Source organism: Odocoileus virginianus, chromosome 12, assembly GCF_023699985.2.
Source record: "Odocoileus virginianus isolate 20LAN1187 ecotype Illinois chromosome 12, Ovbor_1.2, whole genome shotgun sequence".
In the NCBI taxonomy this organism is placed as follows: Eukaryota; Metazoa; Chordata; class Mammalia; order Artiodactyla; family Cervidae; genus Odocoileus; species Odocoileus virginianus.
In genome coordinates this window covers 60,506,689-60,522,360 of record NC_069685.1, presented here as the reverse complement: position 1 = coordinate 60,522,360, position 15,672 = coordinate 60,506,689, and the positions used below count along the sequence as shown (strand labels likewise).

The following is a 15,672-nucleotide window of genomic DNA, read 5'->3' as shown; positions in this document are numbered from 1 at the left end:
CCATCTTTCTAAATTCCATATATATGTGTTAGTATACTGTATTGGTCTTTATCTTTCTGGCTTACTTCACTCTGTATAATGGGCTCCAGTTTCATCCATCTCATTAGAACTGATTCAAATGAATTCTTTTTAATGACTGAGTAATATTCCATGGTGTATATGTATCACAGCTTCCTTATCCATTTGTCTGCTGATGGGCATCTAGGTTGCTTCCGTGTCCTGGCAATTATAAACAGTGCTGCGATGAACATTGGGGTGCACGTGTCTCTTTCAGATCTGGTTTCCTCGGTGTGTATGCCCAGGAGTGGGATTGCTGGGTCATATGGCAGTTCTATTTCCAGTCTTTTAAGGAATCTCCACACTGTTCTCCATAGTGGCTGTACTAGTTTGCATTCCCACCAACAGTGTAAGAGCGTTCCCTTTTCTCCACACCCTCTCCAGCTTAGTTCTAGCGATTTTTTGTCTCTGAAATGATAGAAGGGAAATTCGGTGCAATGCCTGTCCTTTATCTCACTATACTCTTTTTAGCTACTTCTCCATCTAGCCTCAGATGACCATGGAAAGTCACACTGGATGAAGGGAGGGACTATGTCTAGCTCCTTCTTTGCCAGGTCTGGGGGCCTCTCCTTTCCCTTGATATACGCCGGGGATCCCTGAATTTTATAATTCAAATGGGTCTTCATGAGTTCTGCCATGTACAGTCAAGGCATGATAGCTAGAAAATTGTTCTCCTTCTGTATCGTGGTGGGGGAAGTGTAGTTTACACTCCTCCTGAAACCAAACTCCAGGAAGGCAATGGGAGCAATGGACATAGGGTCTTTTGCATTTATCTACTTGGCTGTGCTAGGTCTTAGCTGCAGCATTCAGGATCTACTTCCCCATCCAGGGATTGAACCTGGGCCCCCTGCATTGGGAACATGGAGTCTTAGCCACTGGACCACCACAGAAGACTCTGGATGTAGGTTTCAAGATCAGGCACACATTGTTTCTATCCCGGCTCTTTCACTGACTTGCTATTTTGACTTTGGCCATGCCACTCATTCTCTCTGAGCCCCATGTGCCTCATCTGTAAAATGGGCACAGTTCCAACCCTGAAAGATTGCTTGCTATGTCAGCCACGTGAGATAGAATCGAGAAAACACACTGCCGGTTTGGAGTAGTGGTGATGCACCTTCCTTCCTAAAATAAAAACTCCTCAATTCACTCCGAGCAGCACCCAGCTCAAGTTATTTGAATTTCCAACAGCTCACAGGAGCCTTTGGTGATGCCTAAAAATAGCTGGTTTTGAATTCTCTTCGGACAGTTAGGCTCTTTGTGTAATTCAATCTCCCTCTGATTATAGGTAGCCATTTACAGCTCCCAGCTCACTGCCTTTCCTCCTCGCCAGCATCTTTAATGCAGTAGAGCTTGGCCTAATTACCCTGGGGGGGTGGTGGCCTCTTTCAAACCAAGGAGAACTCTTCCTCGTCTGCCTTTAAGCTGATGCCTGGTGGCATTTCGCTCATTTTTGTGAAGCCCCAGAACAAAGAGATGATGGACTTCAGAGAGACTTGCGCTGTCCCCAGTCAAGAGAGCTGATGAACAGTTGCTCTGCTCGCCTCTTGCTAGTAAAAAAACCCCAAGCTGCCGAGGTCACGCACCATCCCAGCTGGCTTGGCAAAGGAGAGCTGACATTATCAGAATGTGGGGCACAGGCTTTTTATGATCCTTGGACCCCTCCTGTGGAGCCTGAGAGGGTTTCTGGGAAATTCAGGTGGCTGGCACGGGGTCTCTGGAGCCCAACCAGGTTGGAATTTGACAGGCTTCCTGCAGAATAGCAGAGAGGTGGGAACCTAGGATGTGACGTCAAGTAAGACTGGAGCCAGATCCCAACCCTGTGCCCCACTAGCTGTGTGAGCGGCAATACCCGTCAAATCTTGTTACGTCACAGGATCTCCAGCTGCAAAACAGGATAATAGCATCATCTACTGCGTAGGTTGTTTGGAGGATTAACTGAGGTAACATGAGCAACACTGGGGCTTCCCTGGCGGCTTGGACGGTAAAGAATCTGCCTGCGATGCAGGAGACCTCGGTTCGATCCCTGCGTCAGGAAGATTCCCTGGAGAAGGGAAGAACTACGCACTCCAGTATTCTTGCCTGCAGAATCTCACGGACAGAGGAGCCTGGTGGGCTGCAGTCTGTGGGGTTGCAAGCAGTCGGACATGACCGAGCAATACACACACACACACACACATGTGTGACATACTTGGCATCAACGACATGCAGTGAACAGCTGTTATTATTTTCCTTTGTTGCTTTCCTTCAGCAAGGTTGCTCATTAGGAAGACATTACTCAGGGCTGCTGCTACTGTCCAGGAACTGCACTGCACAACTCCAGGGGGCGCCATTCTCACAGATTCCAGGCTGTGAAGAGCAGCAGCTCTGAACTTCCTGCAGGATTCCCCTTGGGAATTAAGAATGCACAGAGATCCAAAATACTTTAAGTTGGATTCCCCGAGACAAGGCTTATTTGAACAATGACCCCACAATGGACCTCCAGGGGAGTGAAGACATAAGACAGGGAAGGGAAGGAGTCAACACAGACCCTTTACAAAGCAGGTCACTACTGAGGAAGTAGTGTTAGGAAGGCAGTGGAGAGAGTTCTTCAAAGATGTCCCATCAGAGGGGCAGGAAGCTGCAGTTAAATACTGCATCCTCCAAATAAATATCCTCCAAAGTTCGCCCATCATCAGCTGAGGGTGGCTCCGAGGGAGATTAACTCCCTGGAAGCGTAGTCCATTCTTCACACACCCTAGGTGTGTGACGTCACTGGACGTCACTGGCAGCCTGTATGGTGAGTGGGATGGGAGTTCCAGGACTGTATTAATGGGGCACTGATAGCGTCCCCTGTGTAGGGTCTGGCCACCTTTTAATCATGATCAAGTGATGGAGAAGGAGCAGGAAGAGACATTGCGTTAATCCTGGTAGGTCTCAGGCCCTGTAGATGCCACTGTATCCACCTCCATCCCAACTGTGCAGGAGAGATAATGGTTCCTGAGTACAGATGAGGAAACCAAGGCTCAAGCCAAGGACACACAGCTAAGTAAGGTACTGACCCAGGTCTGTCTGAGTTTAAAACCAGTACCCTTTCTGCTGGGCATGAGAGACCTTTTGCAAACAGGAAGGCATCCACCTAGTGCTGTGGAAGTCCAAAATTCTTTATATCATCAGAGAGTGTTAGGAAATTTAAGGGATCCAGGCTGGTCACTTCTCTTGTGTTTTCAGATATAAGAGACAAGAGAGCCTCTTGCCAGCAGTAGGGAGAACCAGTGACCCGTTCTGAATGTGTTAGTCACTCAGTTGTGTCCGACTCGTCATGACCCCATGGACTGTAGCCTGCCAGGCTCCTGTATCCATGGATTCTCCAGGCAAGAATACTGGAGCAGGTAGCCATTCCCTTTCCCAGGGGATCTTCCCAACCCAGGAATCAAACATGGGTCTCCTACATTCTAGGCTGATTCTTTACCATTTGATCCACCAGGGAAGCCCTGACCCATTATACAGATGGAAGAAATGAGGCTAGAAGGACGATTCAGCCTCTTGGCCACCTTGCATAGTTTCAGTGTTCTGATCACCAAGCCATAATGGAGAGCAACCTGCAGAGAGAGGTGCCCTCCAAAGAGTTCCCCAGACTCCTGGGATTCCAGCCTTCCCACAGGACATCACAAGGTTCTCTGTGAATCCACATGGCTTCCCTCTAAAAGCAGAATGGGCAGGACTGTAGGAACACCCCCACATCCGGCAAGCTAACAGCTCCTAGAACTAACCTCCCAAAACTGTGCACCTCCCCACCCCCACCCCAGTGGACACCTTGACCAGAGAGACCCGCAACAGCAGCTGCTGATCCCTCTCTGGCCCTTGAAGGCCTCAGAAAACTTCACCTCACTTGGTATTCAGGGCATTCAGTTCAGCTCCGCTTTCTAAGCTGGAAGGTTCAGGACTCATTAGCAGATGCTTAAATGTCAAAGGGAGACCTGTCTGGGCTGTGCTGGGCTTACAGAGTCTTCCTTCTTCCCAGCTTGCAGTCTGGCCTCCCTGCATCCAGGAAGGCAGGAAAGGACCACCTGGGAGATGCCAGGGTAGGAATTCTACTTCCTCTAAGGAGATAGATTCACAGACTTTTGCCTGCCTCTTCCTTGGGGGCTCAGGTGGTAAAGAATCTGCCTGCAATGCAGGAGACCTGAGTTTGATCCCTGGGTCAGGAAGATCCCCTAGAGAAGGGAATAGCTACCTACTCCAGTATTTTTTTTTTTAACTCCAGTATTCTTGCCTGGAGAATCCCATGGACAGAGGAGCCTGATGGGCTACAGTCCGTGGAGGTCGAAAAGAGTTGGACATGACTGAGCAACTAACACTTTTACTTTTCACAAAGAATCAAACTCCAATGTCAAGAGACCCCAGAGTGACAGCCTTGACTTTGTGAATGGTTAGAGGTCAAAGGGGAGTGAATATACGTCACAGTGTTTTGGAAATGTTCAAACAGGGTCTGGGGCTGGTTTCTTAGAGCGGGAGAGCTCAGAGTGTAGGGACTCAGAGCTCAGATGTTCCCAGACTGGTATCCAGATACGTGTCAGCTGTGTGGCCTTAGGGAATCACTTGCCCCTCTGAGCCTGTTTCCCCTTCTGTTTAATGGGGAGAGTGAGACCTGCTTTGTCATTAGGAGGATAAAGTGTATCGAGTGTTTACACAGTGCCTGGTACATGAAGAGTATTTGATAAGACCATCAAAAGTGGAAAGATCTCAGACTTAGATGCCAGTCTTAGCTCTGCTCATAATCTGGGTGACTTGTATCAATTGGTTTCAGTCCTCTGAGACTTGAGTTTCCCTGTCTTAAAAATGGGGCTCCTTATACTTCCAGGGCGATGCAAGTGTTCAACGAGGTCACATGTATTCAGCCTGCTGCTGCTGCTAAGTCGATTCAGTCGTGTCCGACTCTGTGCAACCCCATAGACGGCCGCCCACCAGGCTCCGCGGTCCCTGGGATTTTCCAGGCAAGAGTACTGAAGTGGGTTGCCATTGCCTTTTCCATATTCAGCCTAGTTCCCAGCTAATAGCATGTTGGTGTGACTATAACTATCTAAAGGGGCTTCCCAGGTGGCACAAGGGTAAAGAATCCACCTTCCAATGCAGGAGACCCAGGAAATGCAAGTTCAATCCCTGGGCCAGGAAGATCCCCTGGGGAAGAAATGGCAACCCACTGCAGTCTTCTTGCCTGGAAGATTCCATGGACAGAGGGGCCTGGTGGGCTACAGTCCATGAGGTCACAAAAGAGTCAGACATGACTGAGAGAGCAAGCATCAGCATCTAAGCATCATAGTAGCGTTATTATTATTGGAAGAAGCATAGAATTGGGAGACCGAGCAACCTGGCTTTGATTTCACTCTGTCCTTAGCAATTTTGGGATCCTGGAAGCCAGAGTGCCTCCTTGAACCAGCCATAGCAGCTACTGCTCGTGGCTACTGTGAAGATTCAATGGATCCAAAGCGCCCAGCCAGGAGCCTGGCATCTGTGGAGGCTCAGTAAACACCAGTAGAGTCTAAAGAGAGAAGGGGAGCCCCCTTATTTCTGAGAGCAAGGCCAGCATCTCTTTGTCCTGGCACCTGAGCTGGCATCCAGCTGAGTTGTTTGGTTAAATGAAGGTTTGCGCACACCACTTCTGGCCTCCCATCTCATTGCTGTAAAGCTTCAGCTCAAACGGGCTTCCCTTGTGGCTCAGCTGGTTAAGAATCTGCCCGCAACGCGGGAGACCTGGGTTTGATCCCTGGGTTGGGAAGATCCCCTGGAGAAGGGAAAGGCTACCCACTCCAGTATTCTGGCCTGGAGAATTCCATGGACTTTCACTTTCACTTTTGCTCAAACACCTGACTCTCCTGCCCATCCTTGTCTTGTATGGCACATTCTCTGAGCGTCATTAAAACTTCCTTGGGGTGACTGATGAAATGGGGCTTCACCTCTGTGCACCCCGGGCCATGGGATGGGAGACCATGGACACCAGTGGCTTTTGGGGGTGTGATGATTCTTCATTTGGAGGGTGGAGGGCCATCCTGTACAGAAGAGAATCTGCATAGTCTAACCTCCTCCTTATCATTTATATGTGGGGAAACGGAGGCCCGGACCACAACACCCACCACCATCGCTTCTCCCCAGCCCAGAGTGAGAGGTGGGGAAGTGGAGGAGATGGCGCTGGATAGCAGAAGTCTGCAGCATGCTCCGGATAATAGTCATTTAACCCAATTCCAGATGTCGTCTCAGCTTGCTAGATTTCCCTCCACCATGAACAACTTCAGGCTCCAGGGTGCCAGGTGGTAGGGATAATCACTAGGGTGCCTTTGACAGCTGAGATTTAAAATTTTCATTCCTAGACTTCCTCCCCCTCCTCCACCATCCTTCTGCCCGAGGAGTAATTTCATATCTTTTTCTCTGCACTTAAATATAGGTATGCTAAAAAAAAAAAAAAAAAAAAAGGCGGGGGTTGGTGGTAGTTGGGGGGTTGCTTACCAGTAGATAGACCCAGATACAGACATAGAGGGAGATATACAATTTTTGCAGCTTGCTTCACTTGCCCCAAGGGTTAGCATCATGTTTCTGAGATAATCCTCAGCATGTTTTTGCTGACAGTGGGTCTTCAATACTGTCATACAACCTCCCTTTCTAAGTCCTGTCTCTCTCATTTGTCACATGAGAGTTTGCTATGGGCCCTGCAGAGGTCTCAGGAAGGTAGGATGAGATGGCATTTGCAAAGTTCCCGGAAGGGTGGATGACACATCGTAGTCACCTGCACAAAGCAGACACTCACCAGCAGGCTCCTACTGCTGCCCCGGGCTTTGGTTCACTCGTCCACAGTCTCCTTTGTTTTCTGTGAAAGCTGTGCTTCTAGAAAAATGTATTCAAATTTGAGAACCATGGAACCCAATTTAAAATGGGCATCCATAAGCCTTTCGATAAATTTGACAGGGGCCACTTTTAGTTGTTAAAATTTGTCTTTATTATATTAAAAAATAAATGTGCACTGTCAAAAGGTTGGGAAAGAGGTTTACAGAAAAAAAAGGTGAAAACAAAAATTGTCTATAATCCAATCCTGTCAGTCAGAGTTCTCCAGAGAAACAGAACCAGCAGGATATGTGGAAATGTATAAATTAAGAGATTGACTTAAGGAAGTGGTTCATGAAATTGTGGAGGTTGGCAGGCCTGACATCCAGAAGCTGAATTACTTCTTTTGGAAGACCTCTTTTTTTCTCTCTCTCTCTCATTCTTTCAACTGAATGGATGCAGCTCACCACATTTCAGAGGGAAAGTGTCCTTAAAGTCAGCTAACTATAGATATTAATCCATCTATGAAAAACTTTCTCAACAACACCTAGAACAGTGTCTGACCAAACAACTGGGCGCCATAGCCTCACAAGTTGACACAAAACTTAACCATCACACCTAGCATTCAGAGATAACCCTCTAGAGATTTATATTGAGAGATAATTTGTGTACACAATTGACATTTTATAATAGGTGGAATGTCATCTTTTCAGTTTTTATTTGGCATCCTATCTTGAATACATCTTTAGAGAGATGAAACTCTCTATAAAGTAGCCTTTAACCTCATTATTTTGTATGGGGCATAGAATCCCACTGTGTCATCATTCCATACATTATTTGTCCAAAACTTCATTGTTGGACACTGAGGTTGTTTTCACCTTTCATGTGTTAATTTAAATCATTTCTGCAATGAGCATCCTTACTGATAAATCTTTATGTACATCTGTAGTGGATGCAAAAGGTATTCACCCAAATCCTGTTTACCACCAGTGGCTCACATCTGTCCCCTTGCCTGAAAAATGATCCTTGACCCAACAGCTTCCCAAATGACAGACATTGAGGAGGGGTGGGCAGACAAGGCCAGGGTCACACCCTTTTCCTTAAAGTGGAACCAACCCTGTGATTCCTCTGAAGGTGGTACCCAGCCAAGGTCACATGCTTACTTAGCTCCTCTCCTCTGCCCGCTTCCCTCCCACCATTCTCCTGAGAGCACGCCCTCAATAAAACACTGTCTCAGGATGTGCTTCAGGTAAAACCCAGCTGAACATAACAGCTGAGTATTGTTTTGAGGATGACTTTCATTAAAGAAGTAGCAATGGCCTCCAAATATTCTACTGTGTAGCTGGGATGCTTCCAGATTAGGGAATTAAAGGGAATCTCTCCGGTAAATCAGCCTCTTGTAGCACTGCATGGGGCAGACACTCTTGAGGTGCGGAGTGTCTCCCCTAAAGCCCAGGATGAGGGGGCGAAGCACCCCGTTGCTGGAAGAAGGAGCAGGAGAACCCTGGACCCTTTGGCTTCCCTCCATCTCAAATGCCTAACGCTCTCCTGAGATCACGAAAATCCTCCATGGCATCTAAGTTGCCACCACCAAGGATGCAAAAGTGAGATGTAGGAATGGTGGCAAAGAAAACGGGATTGTATGGCCCAGCAAGAACATCTCAGCAACCTGGGTGGTGGACAGAGATGCTAGGGTTGAAGACATTCTTGGAATTTTCTAGCTCACGAATCTCCACCATGTGTCCTTGCCTCCGCTGGGCGTCAGTTCATCAGTGCGTCCTTCAGAAGGTGGTTCTCCCAGCCTGCATCTGACTGTTCCTTTTCCCCTTGGCTCTCCAGACGGAAGTGCAGTCTTCCGAGGCTGCTTCCGCAGGCCTGACAACCTCTCCCTGGCCTTGCCTGTGACGGCTGCCATGCCCAACATGTCCGTGGACAAGTGTGTGGACCTCTGCACAGAGAAGGTGAGCCTGCTTCCGCGCACGGAATTCCAGGGAGGGCGGTGCGGGGCAGCTGGAGAAGTGAGATGCTTGGCTGGGGGAGCAGCCACCTGACAGCTCTGAGGAAGGTTATGACTGTGACGTGTGACGCAGGAGGGAACTTGGATCCAAAGGCTGGGAGCCATGCAGGGTCCGTTTCTTTCCCTCCAAGGAAGTGTGTTTGTTCTATTAGTGAGGATTGCTCAGGAGTGAAGGTAGCATGTGAACTGGGCCTAGAAGCAGGCATCGAGGATTGCCAGGTAAAGCCCAGGACAATCCCACTTTGGACAAAAGTGAGTTCCCCATCACTGGAGGTATGCAAACAGAGGCAGGGCAGGTGTGGCATCCAGAACTTCGGGTACTGGATAGCAGTTGGACTGGATGATCCAACTGGATGGTCCTTTCTCAGCCTGAGATCCCTGATGGGTGGCTGACTGTTTATCCTTCTTCCCAAATCAGACAGGGAACTCCACAAGAGTAGAGGCTATGCCTGAAACATTTTGTGACCACTCTTGATACCCAGCACAGAGCTAAGCTCATCACTGGCATCCAGTGATATCTGAGAAACTCCCTCCTTCATTCAAGGTGAGTTAATTATACGAGGGTCAACAGGAGAAACCCCCGTTCCCCACTACAAGAAAGTGGTTACCCATCTCATTCATCCTCTCAGCTAATATTTGATGAGAACCTCCTTTGTGCCAGGCCCTTGTGCTCAATGCTGGGAGTGCAAATTCAACAAGATGTGGTCTTTATCTTCAGTGATGCTGGCACTGGCTGGGGGCTGCTTTGTGGCTCCTCCTGGGTGCTCAGCCCACACCCCAACTCCTGAATGCTCCCACCTGTTCTGAGTCATCCTGCTTGGCTGTTTCTTTCATTAAGGCTCCTAATTCATGAAGCACCTTTCTGAAAGATCAAGAGGCAGCAACATCGTAGAGACCGCACTTACTGAGCCCCTCCATGCACCCCTCTGTCCCGTGGGTCACACAGTTTACCTCCCACAACAAGGCTAGGAACTGGGAATTTTCATTCCCATTTCACAGATGATAAAACCAAGGCTCAGACAGGTCAGAAGTCACTTCCCAAGCTCACAGCATAAGCAAGTGGCAGAATGGGTTCTGACACCAAATCTATGGTCTTGACTTCTGAGCTCCCCTGGAGACTCCATGGGCTTCCTAGGTGCGCTAGTGGTAAAGAACCCACCTGCCAATGCAGGAGACATAAGAGATGCAGGTTCAGTCCTTGAGTTGGGAAGATCCCCTGGAGGAGGGTTTGGCAACCCACTCCAGTATTCTTGCCTGGAGAATCCCATGAACAGAGGAGCCTGGCGGGCTATGGTCCATAGGGTCACAAAGAGTCAGACACTACTGAAACGACTTAGCATGCACGCAAGTCAGAGACCCCCAGAGAGAGGCTTGCAGGAACTCTTCAAGGTCCAGGAGCCATTCAGGGCAGCCAGGTAACTTCAGGTCACCAAGCATTTCCTGAGTGCTTGCTCTGCTCCCTGGAGGCATCCTGGAAGGTCAGGGGTGCTGTTCATAAGATTAAAGAAGGTTTGACCATCTTTTGGTCCCGCTTTCTTTCTTGGGCAGGAATCCCCCTCCCATGGCCTCCCCTCCAGGTGGACACCCATCTGTCCTGAGGGCCCGAGGGGAACTACAGATCAGCTGGAGGTGAGGGACGAACAGGAGACGGTGAGGTCACAAGGCAAACCAGTGTGGAGAGCGTCCTGCTGACAGAACTGTAGGGAAGGGAAGGCGTGGGCAGGTTGTGGGGTCTGTGGGGTACAGGAAGGCCCTGCTGCAAGCCTCCCTCTTCTATTTTCCCCTCATCTCCTTAGAGGGGCCACAGGAGAAAACTGGAGGGGATTAGGTGGACAGGGGTCCAAAGCCGCTTGTGCCAAGTGGTGACGGGTCTGAGACTTAGCGGGTCAGAGGAGGCTTCAGTATGTGTCACAGGCTAGAAAACAGCCTCCATCACGGCCCAGGCTCAGCCACCTGCCCCCAGCAGCATCTCTCTGATCTTAGGCTAGGTGCTGTAGCTCAGATTCAGTATCTGAGAAAGAAACCAAACCTACCATGGCCAAGCTCACCAGATCCAGGCCCAGAGGCGTGACCCTGGTTTGTTAGCAGATTATTCCTGGACCAGCTACCAGGGAGAATTCGGCTCCGTGGGTCTGAGCAAATTGGACAAAGGACAGTCCGTTGCCCTCTAAATCTCAGGTCCAGCCTGCTCCACTTAGCTCTTCCAAAGAGCAATTAAAGCAATTAGCAGCCTCTCACCAAGGGGTCAGACTCGACTTAGCGACTGAACCACAACTCCCAGCAAGACGGTGGTTACACATGGGTAACGACATCCTCTTTGGCTTAAAAGAACAGTTTCAGACAGCTTTTCCCAAAGCATGGGCTTCATACCATGGTCAGACCCGGAGGATTGACTGGAGTGTAATGCATGGCCATGAGAAAATTTTTCCTTTTTCAGTTTTCTTTCAGGTCCTCCAGGAGAAAGCGGCTTCTCAGGGCTGCAGTGGCTTCAACAGCCCTCTCCACTACACTAATCTCCCTTTTGCAGGAAAAACGGAGTTGACCCCAGGTTCGAGTTCTTGGCAGGCAGAGTGCCTAGTTAGAATTTAATCACATGGTTTTGTTTTATAGTATTAGGGTCTACAGCATGAAAAGGTATGAAAATGCTACTTCTCAACCAGTGCTACTTTTGGGGGTGATAAAAAAAAGTTCCCCTTGAAATCTGAGTCTCAAAGGGTGACTTGAAGTTTGTGTTTCAAAAGGAAACAAATAAATACTGCCTGTGCGTGCTCGTGCACACGTGTTCAGTCATGTCCGACTCTTCGCGGCCCTGTGGACTGCAGCCCTCGGGGCTCCTCTGTCCATGGGATTTTTTCAGGGGAGAATATTGGAGCAGCTTGCCATTTCCTCCTCTAGGGGACCTTCGCAACCCAGGGATCGAACCCACGTCTGCTCCTGCGTTGGCAGGAGGATTCTTTACCACTCGCACCAGCTGGGAAAACAAAAAGTAAATCTATGTGAGGTGATGGGTGTGTTAATTAGCTTCGTTGTGGCGATTATTTCACAATGTAGGCATATATCAAAACATCAAGTCATACACCTTAAATAAATGCAATTTTTATCTGTCAGTTATAGCTCAAAAGAGCTAGAAAATATAACAGTACAAGAGACAGACAGGACAGAATCTTCCCAGTGAAGCTTGGGCACCCTCGAGCCAGGGAGAGTGATGGAGAAGGTGGTGGTTGGAGTGCAAATCCTGTTTGCATCCGGAGTCCAGGCTGCCCGGGGAGTCAGTGACTTTCTTCCCTTCCTCTCTCACGTCATCCCCAGGAGTACCCGCTGGCAGCTCTTGCGGGCACCGCCTGCCACTGTGGCTTCCCCACCACACGGTTTCCCCTCCACGAGAGAGAGGACGAGCAGCTCTGTGCCCAGAAGTGCAGCGCGGAGGAGTTCGAGAGCTGCGGGACCCCCAGCTACTTCATCGTGTACCAGACGCAGGTCCAAGGTGAGCCCGCCCCCGCCCCACGCAGCAGGCCCCCAGAAGCTCTCCCAGGGGCTGCCTCCCACCCAGAGGTGCTCCAGCCAGCCTGTCAGCAAGAGAGCCATACAGGCTAGGGGACAGAGGGCAGAGGCAGGGCTAGCGAGCGTGGCCAGGCTTCAGGCTTAGAGATCCTGGAGGGGCAGCATAGGGAGCCGCCCTCGGCAAGGGGGATGGTTCTGGAGACCTTCCTCTCCAGCCCTCACACTGAGGAACCCCTTGGTGCCTCTTCCTGTAAAGGGGGCAGAGAGATTGAGCGAGAAGGCATCTGAGCTGGGAGTGGGAGACTTGGGTCTTCAACACAGACCTCCAACTAGATTACTCACATGATCCTGGGCAAGTCATTTCCCCTTTCTGGGCCTCAATTTCTCCATCTGTAAAATGAAGCTGTAGATTGCTGGCCTTCCAGTTCTAGGAGTCTGCAAATGTGTAACTTTTTGTTCTCTTTCTCCATCTTACTCATCCTTTCTACTTTCATCTGCCTCCCTTTGCCAGTGGAACCCACAACTTGATGTTTATCTCTTCTTCCATCTCTTGGGGGTACCAGACTGTGATGATGATGGTGATGATGATGGTGATGGGGATGATGGGGATGGGGATAATGGGGATGGAGATGGGTATGATGATTGGGATGGTGATGATGGTGGTGGTGATGATGATTGTGATGTGATGATGATGGTGATGGTCATGATAGTGATGGTGATGATATTATGGTGATGGTGATGATGATGGTGATAATGATGGTGATGATGCTGATGCTGATGCTGATGATGGTGAGGGTGATGGTGAGGATGATGATGGTGATGGTGATGATGATGGTGATGGGGGATGATGGTGATGGGGATGATGATGGTGGTAATGGTCGTGGCACTTAGGGACTTTCCTTGTTCCAGACTCAGTGTTGAGTCCTTGGTGTGCATTTTCTTATTGATTCCCCTCAGCTTTCCTGTGACTCGGGAACAGTCATTATGCCTACTTTACAGGTAGAGAAACTGAGACACAGAACAGGACTTGCCTGAGATCATGGGGCTTACAAAATTTCTAGATGAAAATCTTTTCTCCTGCTGGAGGCATGAAGAAGGGTGGATGGCACATGGAAAGGTAACTTGCTGGGATGCTCAGCCCAAAGAAAGCCTGTGAAGGAGTACTCCAACTTCTGAAAACACTCTCCACCTATATGTGTCAGTCCTGTGCCAAGCCTCATCTCATTTAATCATAGAAAGCCCACAGTAAGCCTGTGATCAGGGCAGTATCATCCCCATTTTACAGATGAGAGAACCAAGACTCAGAGGGGTTGAGAAATGGCCATAATCACACATCTGCAAAAGTGGTTTGCTTTCAGGTTTCTAACTCCAAAGGCCATGCTAGAAACCTCTGACCACAGTGTGAAGGACACTCCCCACACCCTCTGAAGCCTGGAGAACTAACAAAACACCACTGGGCTAGACTTCCCCTTCCTCTCCCAGGGCCCTAACCTCGTGTGGTTGGGCAGATTGAGCAGTGCACAGGCACAGCCTGAAGGAAGAGAGATGCTTGAGAGCCAGCCCGTGCTCTGCCTGTTGTGCTGTGCCCTCTGGACGACAGTGCATCTGCTCAGGGGAAGCGGAGGCTACCTTTATCTGATTTGCACAAAGGTCTGTAAGAGCTAGTGACAGCCCCACCAGTAGCCTGCCCCTGTGTGGCCTGATGTGGGGTAGTGGCGGCCAACTGCGGCTTCCTCCCTGGCAGCTGAATCCCGCTAAGAGCTCAGTGATCAGGAATGTGTTTAGCCAGGGTGGCCTCTGGCTTTATTTACACTCCAGTGAGGAAGGATGAGTGTTTGTTAGTTTCCAGGAAGCGTTGGTTTGTCTGTACAGAACTGTGTAGCTACAGGTTGGGGGAAGGGTCACACTCAGCTTAATTATCCCACGACCAAGAGCAGCCCTGATGCGAACGGGACACCGGAGCCTATTCAGTAGCCCCCGATTGATGGGTTTGCTCATTCCCAGGCCACGACTGCTCTCCAGCTTCCCATGTTGGACTTGCAGGCCCCGAACCCTGGGGAGGCTTGAGAGTCACGTGGCTCATGAGGCCACCAAGAGCATGGTCCACGATGACTGCCATTTATTGAGCACCTACTGTGTGCCAGGTACTATCTGAGCTCTTTAGACTGAATTAACTCATCTAATCCTCACCACAGTCCAATGACATAGGTACTGCAATTATTACCATTTTATAAACATGGCAACTCGCAGAGAGAGGTTGAATAGCTCGGCCAGAGTCGCACAGCTAGGACGGAGCAGAGCTGGGATTCAGACCGAGGCAATCTGGGTCCTGGGCCTGCACTCCTAATCTCAGCTTCTCGACATATACTGCGTATACTTCCCGTGCATTGTCCATCTGATCCTGTAAGGTTTGTTAGCCCCACTTTAGAAGTGAGGAAACTGAGGCTCAGGGAGGTAAAAGGCCTTGTTCAACATAGCACAACTAGGCCATGATCATCCTGGACTGAAGCCAGGTCTGTCTGATTCCAACTATGTACTACACTGCCTCCAGCATTTGTTTTGATTTGTGGAGCTTAAGAACCAAATAAACTTCCTTTTTAATGCTGAAAATAAGCACCTTTATTTTGCCTCCCAGACAGTAGTTAAATGGAGAATTCTGTTTTCAGGGGAAATTGAAGGACCTGGTTCTTTCTCTCTCCCAACATTTTATTATGAAAAAAAAGTCAAACCTCCAGAAAAAAAATGGGATGAGTTACACAGTGAACATGCTACACTTATCCTACAGATTTTACATTTCTCAGCATTATGGTGTGTTTACTTTCTCATGCATCTCTTCATTTCTCCATCCCTCAATTTTTCTTCCTGGATGCATTTCAAAGTAGTTGCAACATGATTACATTTCAGTCCTCATATCACTAAATGTAATTCAATATTTGCTTATGGTTTTTCAAAGTAACATTTACATAGAGCAAAATGCACAAATTTTGAGTGTACTGTTTAATGCCAACTGGGTCCTATCAAATCCACACCCCTGTCAAAATTAGAAAACATAACCGCGCTCCAGAAAGTTTTGAATCTAAGGTCCTTTTTTGCAGTGTGTTTCCATGAAAACTATTCCCAGACACCTGCTTGGCTTGATAAAGATGCTTTTCCGTTTGTTTGTTTTCCCGAAGTCTGCTCTCCTCTGAACAAACAGATTAAATGTGCATGGCAGGGGAACAGAGCTGGTCTCTGGCTAGTAGCATCACTACTAAGAGCTCACAGTGTGTGAGCCCTGTGTTCACACTCAACACCCGTTCTCTCTT

At 49.0% G+C, this 15,672-nt stretch overlaps 1 protein-coding gene across 4 annotated transcripts in view; it reads left to right on the top strand.

Annotated features, from left to right (window-relative positions):
- Positions 1 to 15,672, top strand: part of WSCD2 (WSC domain containing 2) — a 112,366-nt gene that overhangs the window by 83,473 nt on the left and 13,221 nt on the right. For all 4 annotated transcript variants that reach the window (XM_070475459.1, XM_070475456.1, XM_070475457.1 and 1 more), the window contains 2 exons: positions 8,689 to 8,810; positions 12,176 to 12,350. In XM_070475459.1, the coding sequence (XP_070331560.1) occupies positions 8,689 to 8,810; positions 12,176 to 12,350 (297 nt within the window). The remainder of the gene's footprint in view (positions 1 to 8,688; positions 8,811 to 12,175; positions 12,351 to 15,672) is intronic.